The following is a 20,709-nucleotide window of genomic DNA, read 5'->3' as shown; positions in this document are numbered from 1 at the left end:
CAGTTTAAATATTTGAATTAATTAAACAGCATGAAAAATGAAAGCTATAGCTATTCAGTGGGAAAATGATAAAAATAAATTGCCTGAAAAAGTGTAATACACTCTGCAAAAAGCATACACTGTCAGTAAATCATTAGATTGTGTTTCTGTCATCAAAAATTTATTTTCCCCCTCTTTTTTTTAATTCCCACCTCCCCTTCCACCCCTGACCCATGGATGTTGCCATTTCTCCTTACGAACTGGATCTCTGAAGGCACCCGGGGTCTCGGGCCTGGGGTCTGGGGCCTGGCACACCCGGGGAATAGTTTGTGGCTCCCCCTGGGGCACGAACCTATAAAGCAGATATGCTAACCACTACACTATGGAGCCACCCCTTTCTGTCATCAAAATTTACAAGTAGATTTTAAATAGATTACTGCATCTTACACAGGTAATTATTTTCCCTTCTCATTTCTTCTTATCACATCCCAGAAGAAAACATTAAGGTTTGTTCATTTATGAGGTAGAAATAAAACTGAAGGAAAGAGAATATGAACTTTTTCACTTGTTTCAAAAAGGCCCTGCATTATTGATAAAGGTGAATGAACTTTGCTACTTTTTGATGGCATCCTTTTATAAAAAAATTAATATTGGCACAGAGATGATTTAAAAGCAAAATCTAAATTTTCCTTTCTAGATAAATCAATTTCATGGACATGTAGATATAAATATAACATATTGTACTTTTGTTATGACTTTAGCAAGGAAGCAAAAGACATATAATTTAGATAATAGTTGATTTTACTTTCAGAGATTGAGTTGGAAATGACTTATTTTGTGATTCTTGAACATGTAACTTAAATGATCAGATTATACTTAATATATTCCTAATCATGTACCTGTAACTCACATATCCATTATAATTTATACCACTCATTATAACTAAATGGTAACCTTAATTTATTAAACATAAACTATTTAGGTATAATAAAGAATTTTTAAAAGCCAGGGTAATTTTTATTTAATATTTCTGGTATAATTTTCTTTTCCAAAACGTATGGGAAAAAGATAGCAATTTGGTTTTGTTAGCTTCAATATAGCCTTTTTTAATCAGAAAATACTTTCCCCCTTCACATAGTTCCGTTTCATAGCTTATTGATTCTTAAATTTGATAGTAAATAAACTCTTAAATCTTCACAAGTTACTTATCTAGGGAAACTTCTTATCTTCCATCCAAATGGATTGACAGGTTATACAGAGTCATTTGTGTTATCATATGCAGGCAAACTGATCATGAAGGTAAAAAAATGGTGGAGAAAGAATAGCATATAATGCATTGTCATGAAAAAAATACATTATTTTAAAATTATCTCTAGTGGACATTATTCATGTCAATAACACTTTCTATTAAAAGAAGTTGAGAGTAATACCTTAAAGTCAAAAGACTTTATCATTTAAAAGTTATTATAAGAACTCACTGATGAATTGAACAACTGATTAGTTGAGTTATTCATTTCTCCCTTCACTGTCTCATTCAACTCTGGTTACCAATTATAGCGCTTGCTGCCGGAGAGTCTAAGAATGGTCTTTGCCTTTTTTAGCTATAATAATTTAAATATTTTCTATGTCTAACAGGGAAGGAAGACTAGTTTAGATGTTTGCAAATGTTTTAGAGTTCTGAGTACATAAAATGAAAAATCTAAATGCACTAAACAGTGGTCATTGACCAGGGAAGATATGAAATGGAATGATTTTTCATGAAGCTGTGATTTCAGAACTGTAACTGTACATATATGATTTTCATTTTGTAGACGATTGCCTTGCTCAGTGTGACAAAGACTGCAGGTCTTACTGCTGTGATGGGACCACACCTTACTGTTGCTCCTACTACGCCTATATTGGGAACATCCTCTCGTGAGTATTGGCCAAACTTGGCAATATCGATTCTCTTTCTCTTGCCTAGTTATGTTTTCAGAAGGTACTAAGTTATAAATATAGGCAAGAAATTTTAAGAGTGGCTGTTGACATAAAATCTTTACTGGAGATAGTAAATACTCATCACTATCTAATACATTAAATTATTTGACAAAATCTTCAAATCAATATACAAAATAAGATATTCTTTTATTGCTTAATTTGTTTTATAATAATGTTTTAAGTAGCCCATATTCATATTATTGATCTTTTTTTAACATTTTAAATTATGTATTTGTCTGCTTTATTTGATTTATAAGTTAGAATTTGTCATTTAATTACGACCAGTTTATTTTGCCATGTATGTATCTGTCTAACTCATCCAGTAGATATCAGAGAAAAGAGACATTAAGAATAAAAAAACAGGTGAGATATGAAATGTCAATTTTCTATACAATGCAAATAAAGCAACTTCAGGAAACAAGTGTAGAACCCAAGATTGGCTAGGCATCAACAATGTAAAGTAATAACCAACTACAAAAAGCAGTGAGACATACACACTTAGAATGTGTTAAGCATTTCTCCATAACAAATTAAGAATTTATTTTAAAGATGCTACTGGGCAAAGGGAAATGGAGAAGCAGGAACTGCCTTCAGGGTTGCATGTCTATAAAGTATACAAATCTTCATTCCTCTATGAAACCTTCAAGTTGAGAAATTAAATGTAGAGAATTAGGAACATAAGAATTTTCTCTATCAGAATCATCTGTGACTTTCAGCTAGTAGCAAGAGTCTAGACTCTGTTCTTCTTAGTTTTTATTTTTCAAGTGAACATCAAATGATTTGGGAGCTATCCTGTTGTGGCTTAACTCATGCCCTATGAAGGCTTAAGTGGAACCAGGGAAGATTAAGCACTAAGGGGTGTCCACTGAGATGTCTTGTAGCTCATTCTCTGTTTCCTGAGAATAGAAAACCTAGTAGAACATAAACTTCTAGAATCAAAGTTGAGGCTGATATTAGAGATCATGTCTCTCTGAATAAAACCAAAAAGAATGAGACTTCAGGATAGTCTTGAAGACCATCATGACTATGTAAGAAATATCAGGCTCTAATAAAAATTGGTGAATAGAACTTAAGCATTCTTTGAAATGCAAATAAGCTTTAAATAAAATGTTTGAAATTTTTCTCATGGAAGATGTGGTAGGAATGAGACGAAATCCTTTCCATACATTAGAGAATAGTCAGAATGATATTTATAGGAATTAATCAGCTCAGAATACCCTAATTATAAATATATAATGATATTTCGCATTTGTGTATCACTTCACACTTTTGAAGTAATTTAAAATACGTTATGACTAAATTCCAATTTTATTTCAAGTGGTCTCCACATGCCAGATACTGCTGGTCAAGGTAGATGTGCGTGGGGGCCCAGCAAGTGGTGTAGATTTAAATAAACTGGCATCAGAGTGATTTTATGATTCCATGGTCCTCTGGCTCCTTGCCTGTTTCTCTGTCCACTAACTACATCATGGTGTGCATTGCGTCATTATTTCTCACCTTATAGCTGCCTCCACCCTGGCAAATATATATAGAAGACATAATTACTTATTAATTGGAATACTTAAAAATTTAAATTTACAGGTGTGCCCTTATATGTTTTACATTTGCAATCAGATTTACATTTTTATGGTACATATTCTAAATCTTTAAATAATTTCACCACTTGGTTAAAGTAAGGAATTAGTTGAGTTGACATATATTTTATGGGTTATTAGGACCGTGTACTTGTAATATTTGAAAAAAAGAATTGTGTTTATTCTAGGAAATAAACACAGATGGTATTATATTTCAGGCAGTTAAAACTGAATTTTCTGTTCAAAATAGAAACCACTAAGTAAATCTCTTGCTAAACAATTCTTAGGGAAAAAAGGAGGGTGGGGGGTGGACTTTAACGTGTTTTCCCTTCTGGATAAAGGAGAATATGTTTTCAGGATATCCAGTTATTGTTTAAGATTTGAAAAGAGTTCTTAACTCCACCCAAAACTTTTTTTAAAAAGTTGTTTGAGGGGGTTGAGAGAAAAGGAAAATCATTCCAAGAATGCTTATAAAAGTTCTTTCATGCACATATTTTCAAATGTTGCTATTTTGGAACTCACAAACTATGTTTTCTCTCTTTCAAGCATCCAGGCACATTTTTAGTAAAATAATTTTAATCATCTTAAAAAGTTAAATTTTCATGGTTATCAGAAAAGTAATAAGGAAGAAAGCAATAAACATAATGGAATGTTATATATCCTAAATGAACAATTTTATAAATTGGTTATAATTTGCTTTCTATTCATTCTGTTTAGAAACAGAAGATATCCAGGCTGAGTTTAAAATGAGCTAAAAAGAGTACAAAATACAATTTGGGTCATTCTAGACTATAAATGGTAAGGTAAGGTACACTTGATCCTGGTTGCTGAGGTCTCTCCCTAGTTACCATCTAAAATAATCAGAGTACACATGTTTAACCCTTAATTTTGTTTACTTCAACACAATTAAACAAAATTTTGTTTTCTCCTTTTTGTTTTGCAAAGTAACCATTAAGAATCATTTTGGAGAGTTCACAAGAGCTAACTTTCAATTTACCTTTCAGTAGAAAAGTCTTATTTTACTGAGGTCCCTCCTTTTTTGATATTTTACCTGAATATGAGTTAATTTTGACAAATAAATTCAGATTCTCCCATCCTTTTTTTTTCCTTTTCTGCTTAGAAATTTTAAAATGTACTTGTGTCTCATGAAAACATTAAAAATTAAACTTTTAAAATAGTGTATCTACCTTTTTAAATTGAGATATAATTGACATACTTATTATATTAGTTTCAGCTGTACAAGATAATGGTTTGATATTTGTACTGCAGTAGGTCTGTTTAATTTAAGTCCATTTAAAATAGCACGTGTATTTTTGATTGTTATGGTCACAGATGATAACTTCGATATAGAAAACTAATAAACAGTATCATTTTCCAAAATTTAAGAATAATTTTACAGAAGTCAATGTATACTATGCAGTCAATTATTTACAAACACATATTGAGTGCCCATAACTAGGGCAGTATGGAGCTAGATCCTGAGATCCAAAGATAAATAAGTGATGTCCCCTGACCTCTAGGATCTCACAATCTAATTAGAGAAGAGAATGTATACAAATAATTCTAATTCAATGAACTAATCTATGAAGTGTTATTAGAGGGCGGGAAGAGTAAAAACAGCTACATGTTGTGTGGAGAGGTCACAATTGCTAACTTTCAATTTACCTTTCAGTAGAAAAGTCTTATTTTACTGAGGTCCCTCCTTTTTTGATATTTTACCTGAATATGAGTTAATTTTGACAAATAAATTCAGATTCTCCCATCCTTTTTTTTTCCTTTTCTGCTTAGAAATTTTAAAATGTACTTGTGTCTCATGAAAACATTAAAAATTAAACTTTTAAAATAGTGTATCTACCTTTTTAAATTGAGATATAATTGACATACTTATTATATTAGTTTCAGCTGTACAAGATAATGGTTTGATATTTGTACTGCAGTAGGTCTGTTTAATTTAAGTCCATTTAAAATAGCACGTGTATTTTTGATTGTTATGGTCACAGATGATAACTTCAATATAGAAAACTAATAAACAGTATCATTTTCCAGAATTTAAGAATAATTTTACAGAAGTCAGTGTATACTATGCAATCAATTATTTACAAACACATATGGAGTGCCCATAACTAAGGCAGTATGCAGCTAGATCCTGAGATCCAAAGATAAATAAGTGATGTCCCCTGACCTCTAGGATCTCACAATCTAATTAGAGAAGAGAATGTACACATCAAAATGTTTGTGCCAGTGATTATTTCTGGATATTGGATTTAGAGAAAACAGCTACATGTTGTGTGTGTGTGTGTGTGTGTGTGTGTGTGTGTGTGTGTGTGTGTGTGTGTATGGGGAAAGAAATGTTTAGAGAAAGCCTCATAAACATTTGAACAGAGTTTTGAAGGAAGAGTAGATATTTACATAAATGGCCACTGAAGAATAGAAGCACACTCCAAATAGAGAGAGTCTTTCTTACAAAGGCAAAGATATAAGAAAGGAATTGATCATGTTATTCATTGTTGCTAGGGAGGTAAGAATAAATTTTAGATACAACATGCAAATAAGTAGGTAAAACAGAAGACGAGCCCTTACTTTTGCATACTTTAATTGGTAGATTACATACATTTATTGGTCATGCCTAACACAACTGAAACAAAATAATTTATTATTTTCCTGGAAACAAGACAGCTGGTTTTATATAGAAAGGACACATTCTTAGACACCACTAAGACAAGGGACAAAAGTGACGAGGCGCCAAATGATGACGATTATTTTTTTTATTCCATAGAGAAAAGATTTGGAATAAACACTTTGAGATATTACACTATTTAGAACCTTTTACGCAGAATATGTGACCTTGAAATTTTTTCTACGGTTTTGACATTTTCGATCACAAGGGTAGGAGCCTCACTATGTTTGGAAATGAGAATTGGGCCAATTCAAGAAGTAGACAATTTCTCATCAAATTGATTCTAAAACATTTCATTCAGCCACTCTTCTCCATGGAAGATAAACATCTGTGATGATTATGAAAAGGGATATTTCAGTTTTTGCTGCTGATGAAATTGAATTGACATTCCCTGGGGAGAGAATCCAATGTAAAGATGTGGTTTTTAGAGCAGCCTTTAGAATTGGTAGAATTCAAGGGAATAGAGGATTTAGTTGAGTCTAATTATTGTTAGACTTTACTGAAAATGAAAGTAAGCTGTTATGAGTAAGAGAATAATTGTATAATATTGAATATGAACCGAAAATGACTGGGTGGGACATAGTGAGCCAGATGATAAGATGTAAGGTTGATTCTGAAATAGATTTTTGCTTTTCTAGTTTGCTTTTATAAAATGTAGATCTGTCTAAGGATTCTTCAGAGCTCCATCTGGCCAAAATAAAATCCCCGCAGGGAAAAATCAAGAGAGAGAACTAATAATGGAGATCCTGGTGGGATTAAGTTTCTTTTCTTCTCAATGAAATGTGAAAGATGTATTGCCCACAGTTTTGCAAAGACAGCTTACAAATATCACAACTGTGATTTTAGAGCAATGTTATGCATGAAAGCAAAACTGAGTTAAAAGATAAAGGTTTCATATTTTCAAATGGTATTTGAGGTCTTATGCTCATTAAGTAGCTTAGCATTGTGAATAAAACACATGAGACTATTCAAATACTGACAGAAACATAATGCATTTCGAAAGGCCTTTGGCAATGATAAAAACACTTAAATTAATTAAATTTGGGACTTCCAGTAAAGATGGCAGGGTAGGTAAACTCTATGTTCACCTCCTCCCGCAACCACCTCAAAATTACAACTAACCTATAGAACAACCATCACTGAGAATCACCTGAAGTCTAGCTGAACAGAAGTCTTATAACTAAGCATATACAGAAGAAGGCACCTCGAGACTCCCAGGAGGGGCAGAGATGTGGAATCAGTTGGTCCCACACCCATGTGTGGCAGTTAAAAGTCAGGAGGAATATCGCATCTGCAGCAAGGAGAAGTAAGGGGTTCCAGCTACACATGAGGATCCTCAGCCCAAGGTTCCAGTGCCAGGAAGAAAAGTCCTTATAACTTCTGGCTGTGAAAAACAGCAGAGATTGTGGCTAACTGAGACAGAAGACTGAGAGAGCCAGAGACATTTCTCTTAAAGGGTCTGTGCATGGACTTACATGCCTATGGACTTACTTGCTCTGAACTCCAGTGTTGAGACAGCAGCTTGAAAGTTCTGAATGACATACGTGGAGGAACTGAGTTGTCTGGCTTCGGAGTGCGAGCTAGAGGGGCAGCTCTTTTCCAGATAGAAATGCTGGCAGAGGCCGTTGTTCCTTTGTTGACCCCTCCCCCAACCCAACTGCTTATGCAGGTGGCTACCACATCTGAGTCTCCACCAACCTAGCTAACACTGTTCAACCCACCCTGGTGATTCCCTGAGACCACCCAACTCAAATGTCGGGCCCACTCAAGCCACTTTCAGTGGCTTTTCTATACAAATGGCCTGTCTTGGCTCATTCTGCAGATTTTCATAAAAGTTCTCAAAGATTCACAAACACTAAACAAGCAGCATCTAGCCTCATGATACCCTATTCCTCTTGCTAAGCAGCCTCAAGCCCAGCTATAGTGGCAGCCAGCCTCAGTTTGCAACTCAGCCTATCCCAGGTGCCTCTAAGACCAGCACAACTGGTAACCATCTGCAGATCACTTTGTAAATCAGACGAAGTTGTCCTGAGCAGGGCATAGGCAGCAGCTGACTTTGGCTTGCACCAGAGCCCCTGCCAAGAGACCCCAGAACCAATACAGCCCGTGGCTAGCTTTAGACCACATTGAAGCACCACCCAACTACCTCCACAAATGACACACCAAAACAGAAGATTTGGCAGGCACCAGAGCCCTGCTAAAATGAATCTTGATCAGCAGGGTCAGCTCCTGCACAACATTTCCTCTACTGGAGTCACGGTCAGTCCTCACAATCAATCAGACTAAGGGTCAGTCCCTCCCATTCACGTGCCAAGAGTAATCAAGACTAAATTGTAACAGAAGAGCACACACAACCCACACAAGGGACATACCTAGAGCACCTGGCTTAGGTGACCAGGGAGACTTCGCCACTGGACCCCACAGGACACTTACTACATAAGGCCACTCTACCAAGACCAGGAGACATTGCAATTCTACATAATACATCGAAACAAACACAGGGAGTCAGCAAAAATGAGGAGACAAGGAAATATGTTCTCAAATGAAAGAACAAGAATTAAACAAACGGAGACAAGTAATCTATCAGATACATAGTTCAAAACACTGGTGATAAGGACACTCAATGATTTCAGGGAGAACTTTAACAAAGAAATAAGAAACATAAAAATGGAGATAAAAAAAAAGAACCAGTCAGAAATGAAGAATACACTAACCAAAATGAAGAATACACTAGAGAGAATCAACAGTAGCAGAGGAATGAATCAATGATTTAGAAGAGAAGGTAGCAGAAAACACCCAATCAGAACAACAAGAATAAAGAATTTTTTAAAATGAGGATAGTTTAAGGGACTTCTGGGACAATATCAAGCGTATCAACATTTGCATCAAAGTGGTACCAGAAAGAGAAGAGAGAGAGCAAGGAATTGAAAACCTATTTGAAGAAATAATGATGGAAAAGTTCTCTAACCTGGCAAAGGAAATAACACACAAGCCTAAAAAAGTGCAGAGAATCCCAAACAAGATGAACCCAAGGAGACCCACACTAAGACACATTATAATTAAAATGGTAACGGTCAAAGACAAAGAGAGATTCTTAAAAGCAGAGAAAAAGCAAAGATGAAGAGAGATTCTTAAAAGCAAGAGAAAAGCAATTAGTTGCCTAAAAGGGAGCTCTCATAAGACTACCAGCTGATTTCTCAACGGAAACTTTGCAGGCCAGAAGAGATTAGCATGAAATATTCAGAGTTGAAAAGCAAGGTCCAACAACCAAAATTTCTCTACCCGGCAAAATTATAATTTAGAATTGAAGGAGAGATAAAGAGCTTCCCTGACAAGAAAAAGCTAAAGAAATTCATCATCACCATACCAGTATTACAAGAAATGTTAAGAGATTTCTTTAAGAAAAAGAAGAAAAATCAAAATCAAAAATATGAATAATAAAATGACAACAACTACACATCTATCAATAGTTACTTTAAATTTAAATGGATTAAATGCACCAGTCAAAAGACATAGGGTGGCTGAATGGATAGAAACAAGACCCTTATACATGCTGCCTACAAGAGACTCACTTCAGATTGAAAGACCTACGCAGACTGAAAGTAAAGGGATGGAAAAAGATTATTTCATGAAATGGAAACAAACAAACAAACAAAACTAGGGTAGCTATACTTATAGCAGACAAAATATACTTTAAAACAAAAGCTATCACAAGATACAGAAAAAAGACTCAGTAATTCCACTTCTAGGTATTTAACTGAATAAATTTAAAACACTAATTTGTGAAAAGATATACACATTCATATGTTTATTGCAGCATTATTTACAATAGCCAAGTTATGGAAGCAACCTGGGTGTCTATCAATAAATGAAGAGAGAAAGAAAAGGTTACATATATACAAGACTATTACTCTACCATAAAATAAGAATAAAATTTTGCCATCTGCAACATGAATGGAATTAGAAAGTATTATGCTAAGTGAAATAAGTCAGACAAAGACAAATATCACATGATTTTACTTAAGTGTGGAATCTAAAAAGACAAAATAAATGAACAAACAAAACAGACACAAACTCATAAATACAGAGGATATTTTTGATGGTTGCCAGATGGGAGGGTGTTGGGCATATATGTGAAATAGGGGAAGGGATTAAAAGATACAAATTGGCAGTTACAAAATAGTCATGGGATGTAAAGTATAGCATAGGGAATGTAGTCAATAATATTGTAATAACTATGCATGGTGTCAGATTTACTGGGGTGATTACTTCACAAGTTATATAAATGCCTAATCACTATGTTGTATACCTGAAACTGATATAATATTGTATGTCATCTGTAATTGAAAAATTAAAAAAATATTTTTTAAAAAATAATTATTTAAATTTAAATATTCTTAATACTTAGGTATGGAAAAAAACACTTCTGAACAGTACATGCTAAGCAAATCAAAGTTTGTGGGAGTCTTATTTTTGTTTTTGTAATGACACAAAGATAAATAATTAATATAATGTTAAAATAAATGTGACTTTGATTTAAAATGTAACAAATTATGTGTGTTATATAAAGAAAGTCAGTGTTTCTCAGGAGACATATATTTACACTGTATGGGTTATTTTATTAAGAACAAATATAAATGTGTAGATATCTAAAACTTTCTCAGTCAAATCTATATTCTATTTAAGCATAATTACCTTTGTAAATTAAGCTTTATTGTCAGAAACGTAATTTGTTTTTAGGAAGTAATAAATGAACTTTTTAGAACATATTCTCAACAATTTATTTCTATAAATATGTACAGAGATATTCTATGTTCTACACCAGGTACTGGGGATGCAGCCATGAATCAAACATGGTTCCTGCCCTTGCATTGCTTACAAGCTCCTGAGGAAAATAGAACTATAAATAAATAGTTTAATCTACTAGAGAAAGCACAAAATGCAGTGGAATCAGAGAAGAGGAGCTTTTAGTCCAATTTTAGGGTTCTAGGAAGACTTCTTTAAAGAGAGTAATTCTAAGATCAACCTTGAAAGAAAAAGAAATTGGTAAAATTCATCACTCAAAATTAAAAGAAAACACTAGCAAACTAGGAATATAAAAGAAAATTTCTTAACCTAGTAAATACCTTAAAAAAAAAAAAACAAACCTACCTCTAACACTAGACTTAATAATCCAGTGTTATAACCCTTCACTTTAAAGGCAACCACAGGACAAGCTAGCCTCTAGAACCATTTGTATTCAACATCCTACTGTCCTGGTCAGTGTAACCAACAAGACAAATTAAAAAGAGGTAATAAAAATTGGAAAGGAAGAAGTTAAATTATTATTTACAAATGATATGATTGCCTGTACTCCTCAGACTATGAAATCAAATATGAGAATTCACCAAGATTGCAGAATATGAGAATTAGTATATTCCTACATATCAGAAACACTCAGAAAATATAATATAATACCCAGTAAGAAATCCAATAATAACATTTGCATGGCATTTCTTGAGTAATATAAGTATATAAAAATTTCAAGGGATGAAAGAGAAAACTAAAGAAATTAAGAGATATAGCACATTGCATGTGGGAATATTGTAAGGATATCAATATTGGGATATGTCAGTTCTTCCTGAACTATATGTAAATTCAGTGTGATTCTAATCAAAACCCGCAGGACCATTTTTTGTTGAGTTTGATAGACTGAGCCTTTCATTTATGTGGGAAAGTAAAGGACATAGAAAAAAAGAAGACAGTTAAGAAAAAGAGTAAAGCGAGAAGACATGCCTTAGATCCATCAAGATTTATTATACAGTTATAGAAAATAAATTGTGTGATATTGATTCACACATAAACTGATAAAATATAGAGCTTGAAATTGACGCTTTTATATATGGGAACTTAGATAACAGAGACAGCATTACAAACCAGTGGAGGTGGATGGATTATTTGGTAAGTGATGCTGAGACAAATTACTATCCACATGGATAAACATTAAACTAGATCATTCCATCGCACTACACCCCAAAATCCACTCCTATTGGACTAATTACATAAGTGCAAGAAGCAAACACAACTTTTAAAAAAGGGAGAGGATGGGATGGCATTACGGTATGAGGAAGGGAAAGATTTCTGAAATAAAAGATAAAGAGCAGAAACAATAAAAACCACTAAAACAACTGTAAACCCAATAAAACTAAAATCACTGAATTGTATACTTTACTATGGTGAATTTTGCGATATGAGAATTATATCTTGAGTAAATAATTTTTTTAAATATATAAAGCAACAGAATTCCATAGAAAAAGTGTAAAGCAAATACCCCACTTGGAGAAGACACGTGCAATTAAATATATATATGTTATATATACGTATATATACATATATATACATATATATGTATATAAATTACATAAATTGCAAATATATATATACGTATATATACATATATACACATGTGTATATATACATATATACATATATATATGTACATATACACATATATATACGTACATATACGTATATATACACATATATATACGTATATGTACGTATATATACACATATACGTATATATATATTTGCAATTTATATAATTCATAAAAGATTAGTATCTGGAGGGACAATGTATGTGCACCAAAAAAGTGATAGAACAGAAAACTAGAAGGACACTGCTTACCGGACGGGCTGGCAATGCTCTATAAGTTCAGTAGGGGAACTCACACTGCTGGAGGGAGGGAGAACACATATAGGTTAGAAATACCTGGAGAGCAGTTTGTCCACATGCAGTTAAGATGAAGATGGGCATACTTTAGGACTTAGCAATACCTTTTCTGTATATATTCCCTAGTAAATTCCCAAATATGCACAGAGACCTTTATAATGTTGGTTGACATATTATTTAAAATAGCAAAACACTGGAAGCAACATAAATTTCTATCAGAGGAAAATGGATAAATTAAAGTGTATTCATACAGTGGAAGGAGATAGAGCAATTAAGTCAATGCATGTTAATATATCATTATAGTAAATCTCAAAACTGGTAATGCTGTGTGAAAAGAGCTAACAGAAAAAGAATGTGCCCAACATGATACTATTGGTAGGAAGTTAAACACATACGCTAATTCTGTGTATTACTTAGGGAAACATGTGGTAATGTGTGGATGTCTGAGGGAGAGAAGGGTACACAAGAATTCTAAGATCGCCTAGGATTGAGGGGTTTCCTGAGATGCAGGACTTTCAGTGCCCAAGAGAGATGGGTACTGGGCAAATTGGTTCAAATTGGTCATCCCAGAGAGAGGAGCAAGAAGGAGGCCTCCAACTCTAGTATTTTATTACTTAAAAATCAAACATCTGAAACAAGTGTTATGTTATTAACATGTAATAAGTCTGAGTGAGAAGTGTGTTGGTGTTTTAGTATTAGTATTAGTTCAATTCTTATATGTTTGAAAATCTTTATGATTTAAAAAAAGAAAACAATGAAAGAGTCCGATGATAACTGTAATGGATTCACCCAGACACCCGTAATTCTGAGACCAGTTCCATTGTGTTTTTTTCCATCACCAAGCAGTTGCCTCGAATTTGACACTATCTACATGGAGACAGCATCGGATCCCACAGATTAAGGGTTCAGTCCTATACGACTGCCCCTGCCTCCCACTTCAGCCACCAATTGCAAGTCTCGGTTGTCATCTGTGCTTCTGACTGACTGGCTATGGACTGGAGGTTCAAATGACCCCCATTTTGGGTTTGATTAATTTGCTAGAGCTACTCATAGAACTCAAAGAAACATTTTACTTACTAGATACTGGTTTATTATAAAAGAATATAACTCAGGAACAGCCAGATGGAAGAGGTATGTAAGGCAAGGTATGGGGAAAGTGTGCAGAGGTTCTACACCCTCTCCAGGCACTCCACTCCCTACCTTCCTTGTCTCCATATGTTCATCAATCCGACAGCTCTCCATATCCTATTTTGGGAGTGTGTTATGAAGGCCTTACACAGGCATGACTGATGAAATTATTGGCCATTGATGATTAAACTCAATTTCCAGCACCTCTCCCTTTCCCTGAGGTCTGAGATGGGATTGAAAGTTCCAACCCTCTAATCAGAAAGTTGGTTTCAGCCTCCATCCTTAGATACTTTCCAAAGTCACCTCATTAACATAAACTCGGGTATGGTTGAAAGGGGTTATGAGTATCAAGATATCTTTATTGCTCTTATCACTTAGGAAATTCCAGGGGTTGTAGGAGCTCTATGTCAGACACAGAGACAAAGACCAAATATATACTTTTTATTAAAAATATCATAACACCTTGTTAACATGCAGATTCTAATTCTATAGGTCTGGGGTGGGATCTGAGATTCTATATTTTTAACAAACTCCCAGGTGATGCTGATGCTGCCCAGCCTCCAAGCATACTTGGGCAGAGGGGACTGGTGCTATCTGGCAATGTTCTAGACAACAGGATGAAATGATAGAAGCGATCAGGACTTGAGAACTGATGGGGTGTGGGCAAGAGATTGAGACTAAAAAGAGGAATCAGTCCAAAATAATTCCAAACTTTCTTCTTTGAATGACTGGGTAGATCGTGTCATGGGAACAATGGGGACTATTCAAGAAAGTTCAGAGAAGAAAATGAATTTTATTTTTTAATACATTGAGTGGCAGGAGTGAGGGTGGGGATGGTGACAGTCTTTATAGCTTAGAGGCCAAATTTAGTGGGCCTTCAATTGGTGGAATGCCTAGAGGTGCTGTTTATAAAAGACGTGTGGGAATGAATGAGGTGTTTTGAAGAGGTGTGAAAAAGAGAACAGCAAGCCAATGACGAAGCCCCAGGAGATTCAGAAATACACTGTGATTTCTCCCCTTTCTGCATTTAATCTGCTTCCTGAGCAGTGGCCTGCATCTATTTTAGCCTCCCTTAAAGTATCCCCCATCCTTTTAAAGCTTTTGACCTCTATGATAATTGATCTGTCCTTCGCTAATCAGCCTGAACACACCTACCGTGATGGTAGGGAGAGTAAATGCCTTGATTTTCTCCTATGTGCTTTTCTCCTTGTATTTTATACTATATAAAAGACAGGATTCACGGTATTTTGCTTCATTTTGAATTGCATATGGTGCCATAATAAAGCAGTTTATGTGGGGATCCATCTTCATTTATTCTGATTGTGTCCACACCAAATCAATTCTTATCTGGTCATATATTCCAGGTTTTAAGGGCCATCTTAACTAGATGGTAATCAGAATTGGGTATTATAAGAGAAACTATGTTTGGTGGGGGCAGGAATTATTAGAGTAAAGGGATGCTCCCCCCACCAAATACTTAAAGTATGTTAGTTTATTAATCTTCAGAATAGCCTCATGACCTAGGTATTGTTATTCCTATCTGTACAGATGAAGAAGTTGAGGCTCAGAGTTAAGTATTGTCAAAATTCACACAGGTACTACTATGTAATAAGCTGGCATTTAAAACTAGGCATGCTGGAGCTCTTTCTGCTACTCGCTACTCGCCACTCGCTCCTGAAAATCCAATTTCAGGATGGGATGATGGAAACTATTCATCGCCATAAGACCTTGTGAAGTCCTTAACATTGTATTTTCTTAGCCTCAATATATGGATTAAATTCTTTCCTATTGCTGCTGTAACATTATCTTCTCTCTACCCTGTTACAATTTATCACTTTATTCAAGTTCCTAAATCATCTGTCTGACCTTCCACACTGTAGACCCTGCGGGAACAAGAAGGCAATCTGACCAGTAACCACTGAAGGTACAGGGTCTAACCAACTGAATGGAGGTTAGTCCTCTGTTTAAACATGAAAAAACTGACATTTTGTGTGCTCTAAATAAATACGTGTCATCTGGATAAATATTTGCTTAGAAAAATCAAATCATAATTTAAATACATTATTGATTTCAGAGAATTTCTTTTCATGGACTACAGATCAGGTATCATTACAAAGTAAAATGAGTGATTTCTTTGGAGTCAGTCATCACTCTCTAGTCACAGTGTGTATCATGATAAATTACAATCAGATAATAAGATTAGAACTCAAGCACCAAATTGATTGTAATGATTTAATGTCTTGTCATATTTCATTGGCAGAGAACATATTTGAATTGCTCTATCAATGAGGAAATATGGTCTGCCAGTCTGACTATTAAGGCAACAGGCTGCCATACAACTCTAGTCAGTTGCATAATTTTGGGAGATAATATGTTTTACTGATAATATTGAAGAGGGAAAGGTTATGCACACACAGCAATTCTTATTCCATTATATTGGAGGAATTCTAGGGTGTAGCTGCAGGCTGGAACTCAATATCTTCCAGCTATTTCACAAGTGCAAAATGTTAGGATGAACACACCCGTAACGACAGTTTCATAGGGCAATGGTAACCTCATAAAATGTAGCAGGATTCTGAAAGTGCTGTGGGTGAAAGCCCGGCCTATTTAACCCAGAGCAACTGAGAGACAAACAGAATTTATAGTGTTGACATTCATTCTTACAGAAAGAGGAAGAAGAACAATTTTACACGTAACAAGAAGAATGCTTTTTTTAAGCTTTGGCACAAATCTGACAAAAATAGAGAAAAACATGACAAATTACTTCAAACATAGTCTGTAAGAAGTCACGCTGTCAAAAAGTGGGCAGAAATCTTTCTATGCTGTATTTTACAAAAAATAAGTGCTACCTGTGGTTGCGAGTAACCGACTGCATGATGTCGATACAACTTTTTTCCTCTACAAACACCAGAATAATACAAAATCGATTTCCAAAGTATCACATGGAAGGAAATAGTTGAATTTAACTTTATCAAATAAATGATGAAAACTCGACTTTGCAGTTGCAATCTCGAGTAATGCCCATACTTACATTAAGTAAATAAACCTTTCTGCCCTTTGCCAGGTACAATTAAACAGGAAACAAGTCTTTGTGAGTCTATTTTTAATCAGTAGTAATTCTAGTGATAGTAGGTTGTAGAAGAAATACCTAGTGTGGATTGATGAAAATTATGAGTTCCTCTTCCCTTATGCTGTGTGAACTTTGTTCTCCTAATATCACTGAGCCTCAGTTTATTAATGTATAGAAAGAGAAGAGCCGTAATTATTTACCTATCTCTCAGAATTAGGCTGAAAGAAATATTTGTACATAAAAACTCTTAGAAGGGCTTTGGAAATGTTTCCTATCCTTAATAAAAAAAAAAACATGGATTATGAAAACACCTGCAGTTTGGGAAAAGAGCAAACCGATGGGAGTGACGTGACTTCTCCAAGGTCACTGGAAAGCCCGTGACTGACCAGCAGAGCACCACTTTGTGTGTGAGGCTCTCTCCCTGGTCCTCCAGGCCAAAACATGGGCATCGCTCCTCAGGAGAGCATTCTCAGCCAGGAGTGAAATAAATGGCCTACTTAATCAAACATGATTGCATCCTGATAACTGCAAAGGCAGCTGATTAAGTACTGTGTCCTGCTGCCCAGCAGTTGCTAGCAGCATAATACAGCCCCAAAAGTCATGTGCACTAAGTGGAAAGATCTGCCATGTTGCCCTAGGCTGACCTATGAATTAGAGAAGCTGACTCAAAAATGGGATAAACAAGTTTAAATAAAATATATATATGATTTATAAAACTATCACACATGTAATACCAAAAATCAGGGGACAGTGAATTTCTTTACAAATGTATTCATTAGAGAGTTCTAATTAATTCACTATCCAAAATTTATTCACAACTTTTCAGACGTGTACATTATGCATATGGCTCATTCATCTCTATTGATGACATATTAATAATCAATGCTCAAAACAGTGATCTAATAGCTAGCAATCATGGTACTCTATAGATCTGAGCATGCTTTTGCATGTAAAAATTTAGAATTTCCCTGATTAGGCTTTTTAAAAAAGGTGATAATCAGCAGTTCCCTTTATATGTCAAGTGCTTGTAAAACCTATAAGAATAAAAAGGGCAATGCCTTGCTTCTGATGATATTGTATACAACCTACATTTGCAACAATTACCAGATTGAAAGTATTTTTAGTGATAGCAAACAAATGCCAGATGGCATGCTGAATAAAACGTCATTGATCATAGCGAGGATCAGCTGAGGTCTATCAATTCTAAAATGAGTTTCTTTTACTCAGCTTGCTGGCTTCAGACAGCTTTTTTGTACATGCTATAGATTTTGCTTAGTGTTTGCAGTAAAATCACTTTCGTCTTATTATCTTTCATTGGAAGGATTGGCTCCAGTTTTGGGTAAGACTGAGAAACACACTCCATTCTCTGCCTCCCACTGAATGCAGCTATAGAATTTGGATGGAATGCATAAAGCGGCATTTCAGATATATGGAAAGTAAACAGTAGTAAACAGATTGAGGAACAAGACCAAAACTGAAGTACTGCCTAACTAGTCAGTTTACCATTTTTCCTCCTCTGTTATTTTACTCTAAACATAGCACAAAACATATTAATAGGCATCAGGAGATAGACAGAGAGAGATACAGGAGAAGCTCTCTACTTCTGGCCAAATAAGCAAGTTCTCTTTATAATCAAAGACATTGGGGGATGTACCCTGACATATTTGTTCTCTTGTGCAGCTCCCAAGTGATCTTTCGGTTGCTGCAGTGGTGGCAGTGACAATGACAGCAACAGGACCTGACAGAAACCTAAAACTCTGAGAACAGGGAACCTTTCTTTCTGATCAGAATGATGACATACCAGGAAGATGGGGGAAATCCACATTGCTCTTCTTTTTGTCCTTGTCCTCCCACTATTCAACTCAGAATAGGAATTCGTTCGTGGAAGCATACAAAGAGCAGGGTAAATAAAGCCCATCTTTCTGACCAGAGAACCAAAAAGTATTGCCCAGGGAACGAGAAAGTACTAGGAAGATCACCAAGATAGAGGAACTCAAGAAAGTGACCCCGAAAGTTGCTTATGAATTCCTGGGCTCATCTGAAGTTGCGCACGCATGAGTCTGACCCTAAACAGTATACCATAGACCTGGAGAACTGAATATAAGATAGACAACCACCAAGTCCCAGACTGGCAATTAGGTATTATAAGCATGGGGCAGATCCAAACATTACTGCAAAGGCTTTGAAAATGAAACTTACATTAAAACTACAACCCACAAAAGTCTGATTGGAATGTATGGTCTAAATTGAACCTAGTTGATCGCCTGATTAAAAAAAATCAAAATTCTCCAGAACCTTCAACAAAACCCCAAAGTTTTACAACATAATATTTAAAAGAGTCCAGGACACAATCCAAAATGACCCAGCATACAAAGAACAAGGAAATCTCAACTCACAAAGGAACATACAATCATCAAACCATGGAGATGTCGGAATTATCTGACAAAGTCTCTAAAACGGCTATAATGAAAATGACCCAGGAAATAAGAGCAAACACTATTTAAAGTTAGTGAAAAGATAGAAATAGAAAAAATAGAACATATAAGGAACTCGATGGAAATTTCAGAACAAAAAATACAACCAACATTTAACAAATTCAACAAATTCTGCTCAATAGCAGAATAGAGATGTCAAAGTAAAGGATAAGTGAATTTGGAGACAAAGCAATAGAAATTATCTGATCCGAAAACAGTAAGAAAAGATATTGAGGACAAATTAAATAACAGAGTTTCCAAGACCCGTGAGACAATAACAAAAGGTCTAGCATTCATGTCACCAGAGTCTTAGAAGAGAGGAGGAAGAGTGTGGTGCTGAAAACTGTCCAAGTTTGGTGAAAGAAAGAAATTACAGATTCGAGCAGCTCGATAAATTCTAAAAAGGGTCAACTTAAATCCACGCCCAGACATATTATAATCAAACTACTGAGAAGTATAGAAAAAAATCTTGAAAGCAGCCAAGAAATAAACAACAGATTATCTTTTGGAGAGTAATGATTTGAATGACTTCATATTTCTCACCAGAAACCAGGGAGGCCAAAGAAGTGGCACATTGTTTAGTGCTGGAAAAAAAAAAAAAAAATGAAGTGTCACTTCAGACTTCGATGACCAGCAAAAATATCCTTCTAGAATAAAGGTAAAATAAAGACATGCTCAGGTTAAGTAAAACTAAGAATATATTTAGTGAGCAGACTTGATCTAAAAGGATTACTAAAGGAAGTTTTTTAGAAAGAAGGCAAATGATACCAGAAAGAACTTGGAATGTCAGGAAGGAAGAGTAACAAATTGGCATTTATCTGGGTAAATATAACAGTCGGTTTCCCCCCTTTTGAGTTCTTTAAATATGTTAGACTGTTGAATGTAAAACATAACATTGTATGTTAGTATTTTCAGTGGAGGTAGATGTAATATATAACACAACTACAACATAAATGGAAAGGGGAAAGAGATCTATAAGATGGTGAGGTTCTATATTTCAAGTAAATTGTTATAAAAGTGATTGTAAGTGACGAAGAAAAGTTAAGTATATACTCTAATTCTTAGAGCGTACACTAAAAATAAAAATAAAAAATAAAAAAATCAACCAAAAGAGAAAA

General features: G+C 34.9%; 1 protein-coding gene across 1 annotated transcript in view; it reads left to right on the top strand.

The window, feature by feature from the left end:
* Nucleotides 1-20,709, top strand: part of CYYR1 (cysteine and tyrosine rich 1) — a 97,284-nt gene that overhangs the window by 6,522 nt on the left and 70,053 nt on the right. Inside the window, 1 exon segment of the mRNA XM_006908284.2 lies at nt 1,791-1,893. Within this exon segment, the coding sequence (XP_006908346.2) occupies nt 1,791-1,893 (103 nt within the window).

This window comes from Pteropus alecto, unplaced genomic scaffold, assembly GCF_000325575.1.
Source record: "Pteropus alecto unplaced genomic scaffold, ASM32557v1 scaffold81, whole genome shotgun sequence".
In the NCBI taxonomy this organism is placed as follows: domain Eukaryota; kingdom Metazoa; phylum Chordata; class Mammalia; order Chiroptera; family Pteropodidae; genus Pteropus; species Pteropus alecto.
Note: the sequence above shows the minus strand (reverse complement) of the source record. Positions and strands in the feature narration are given on the sequence as shown.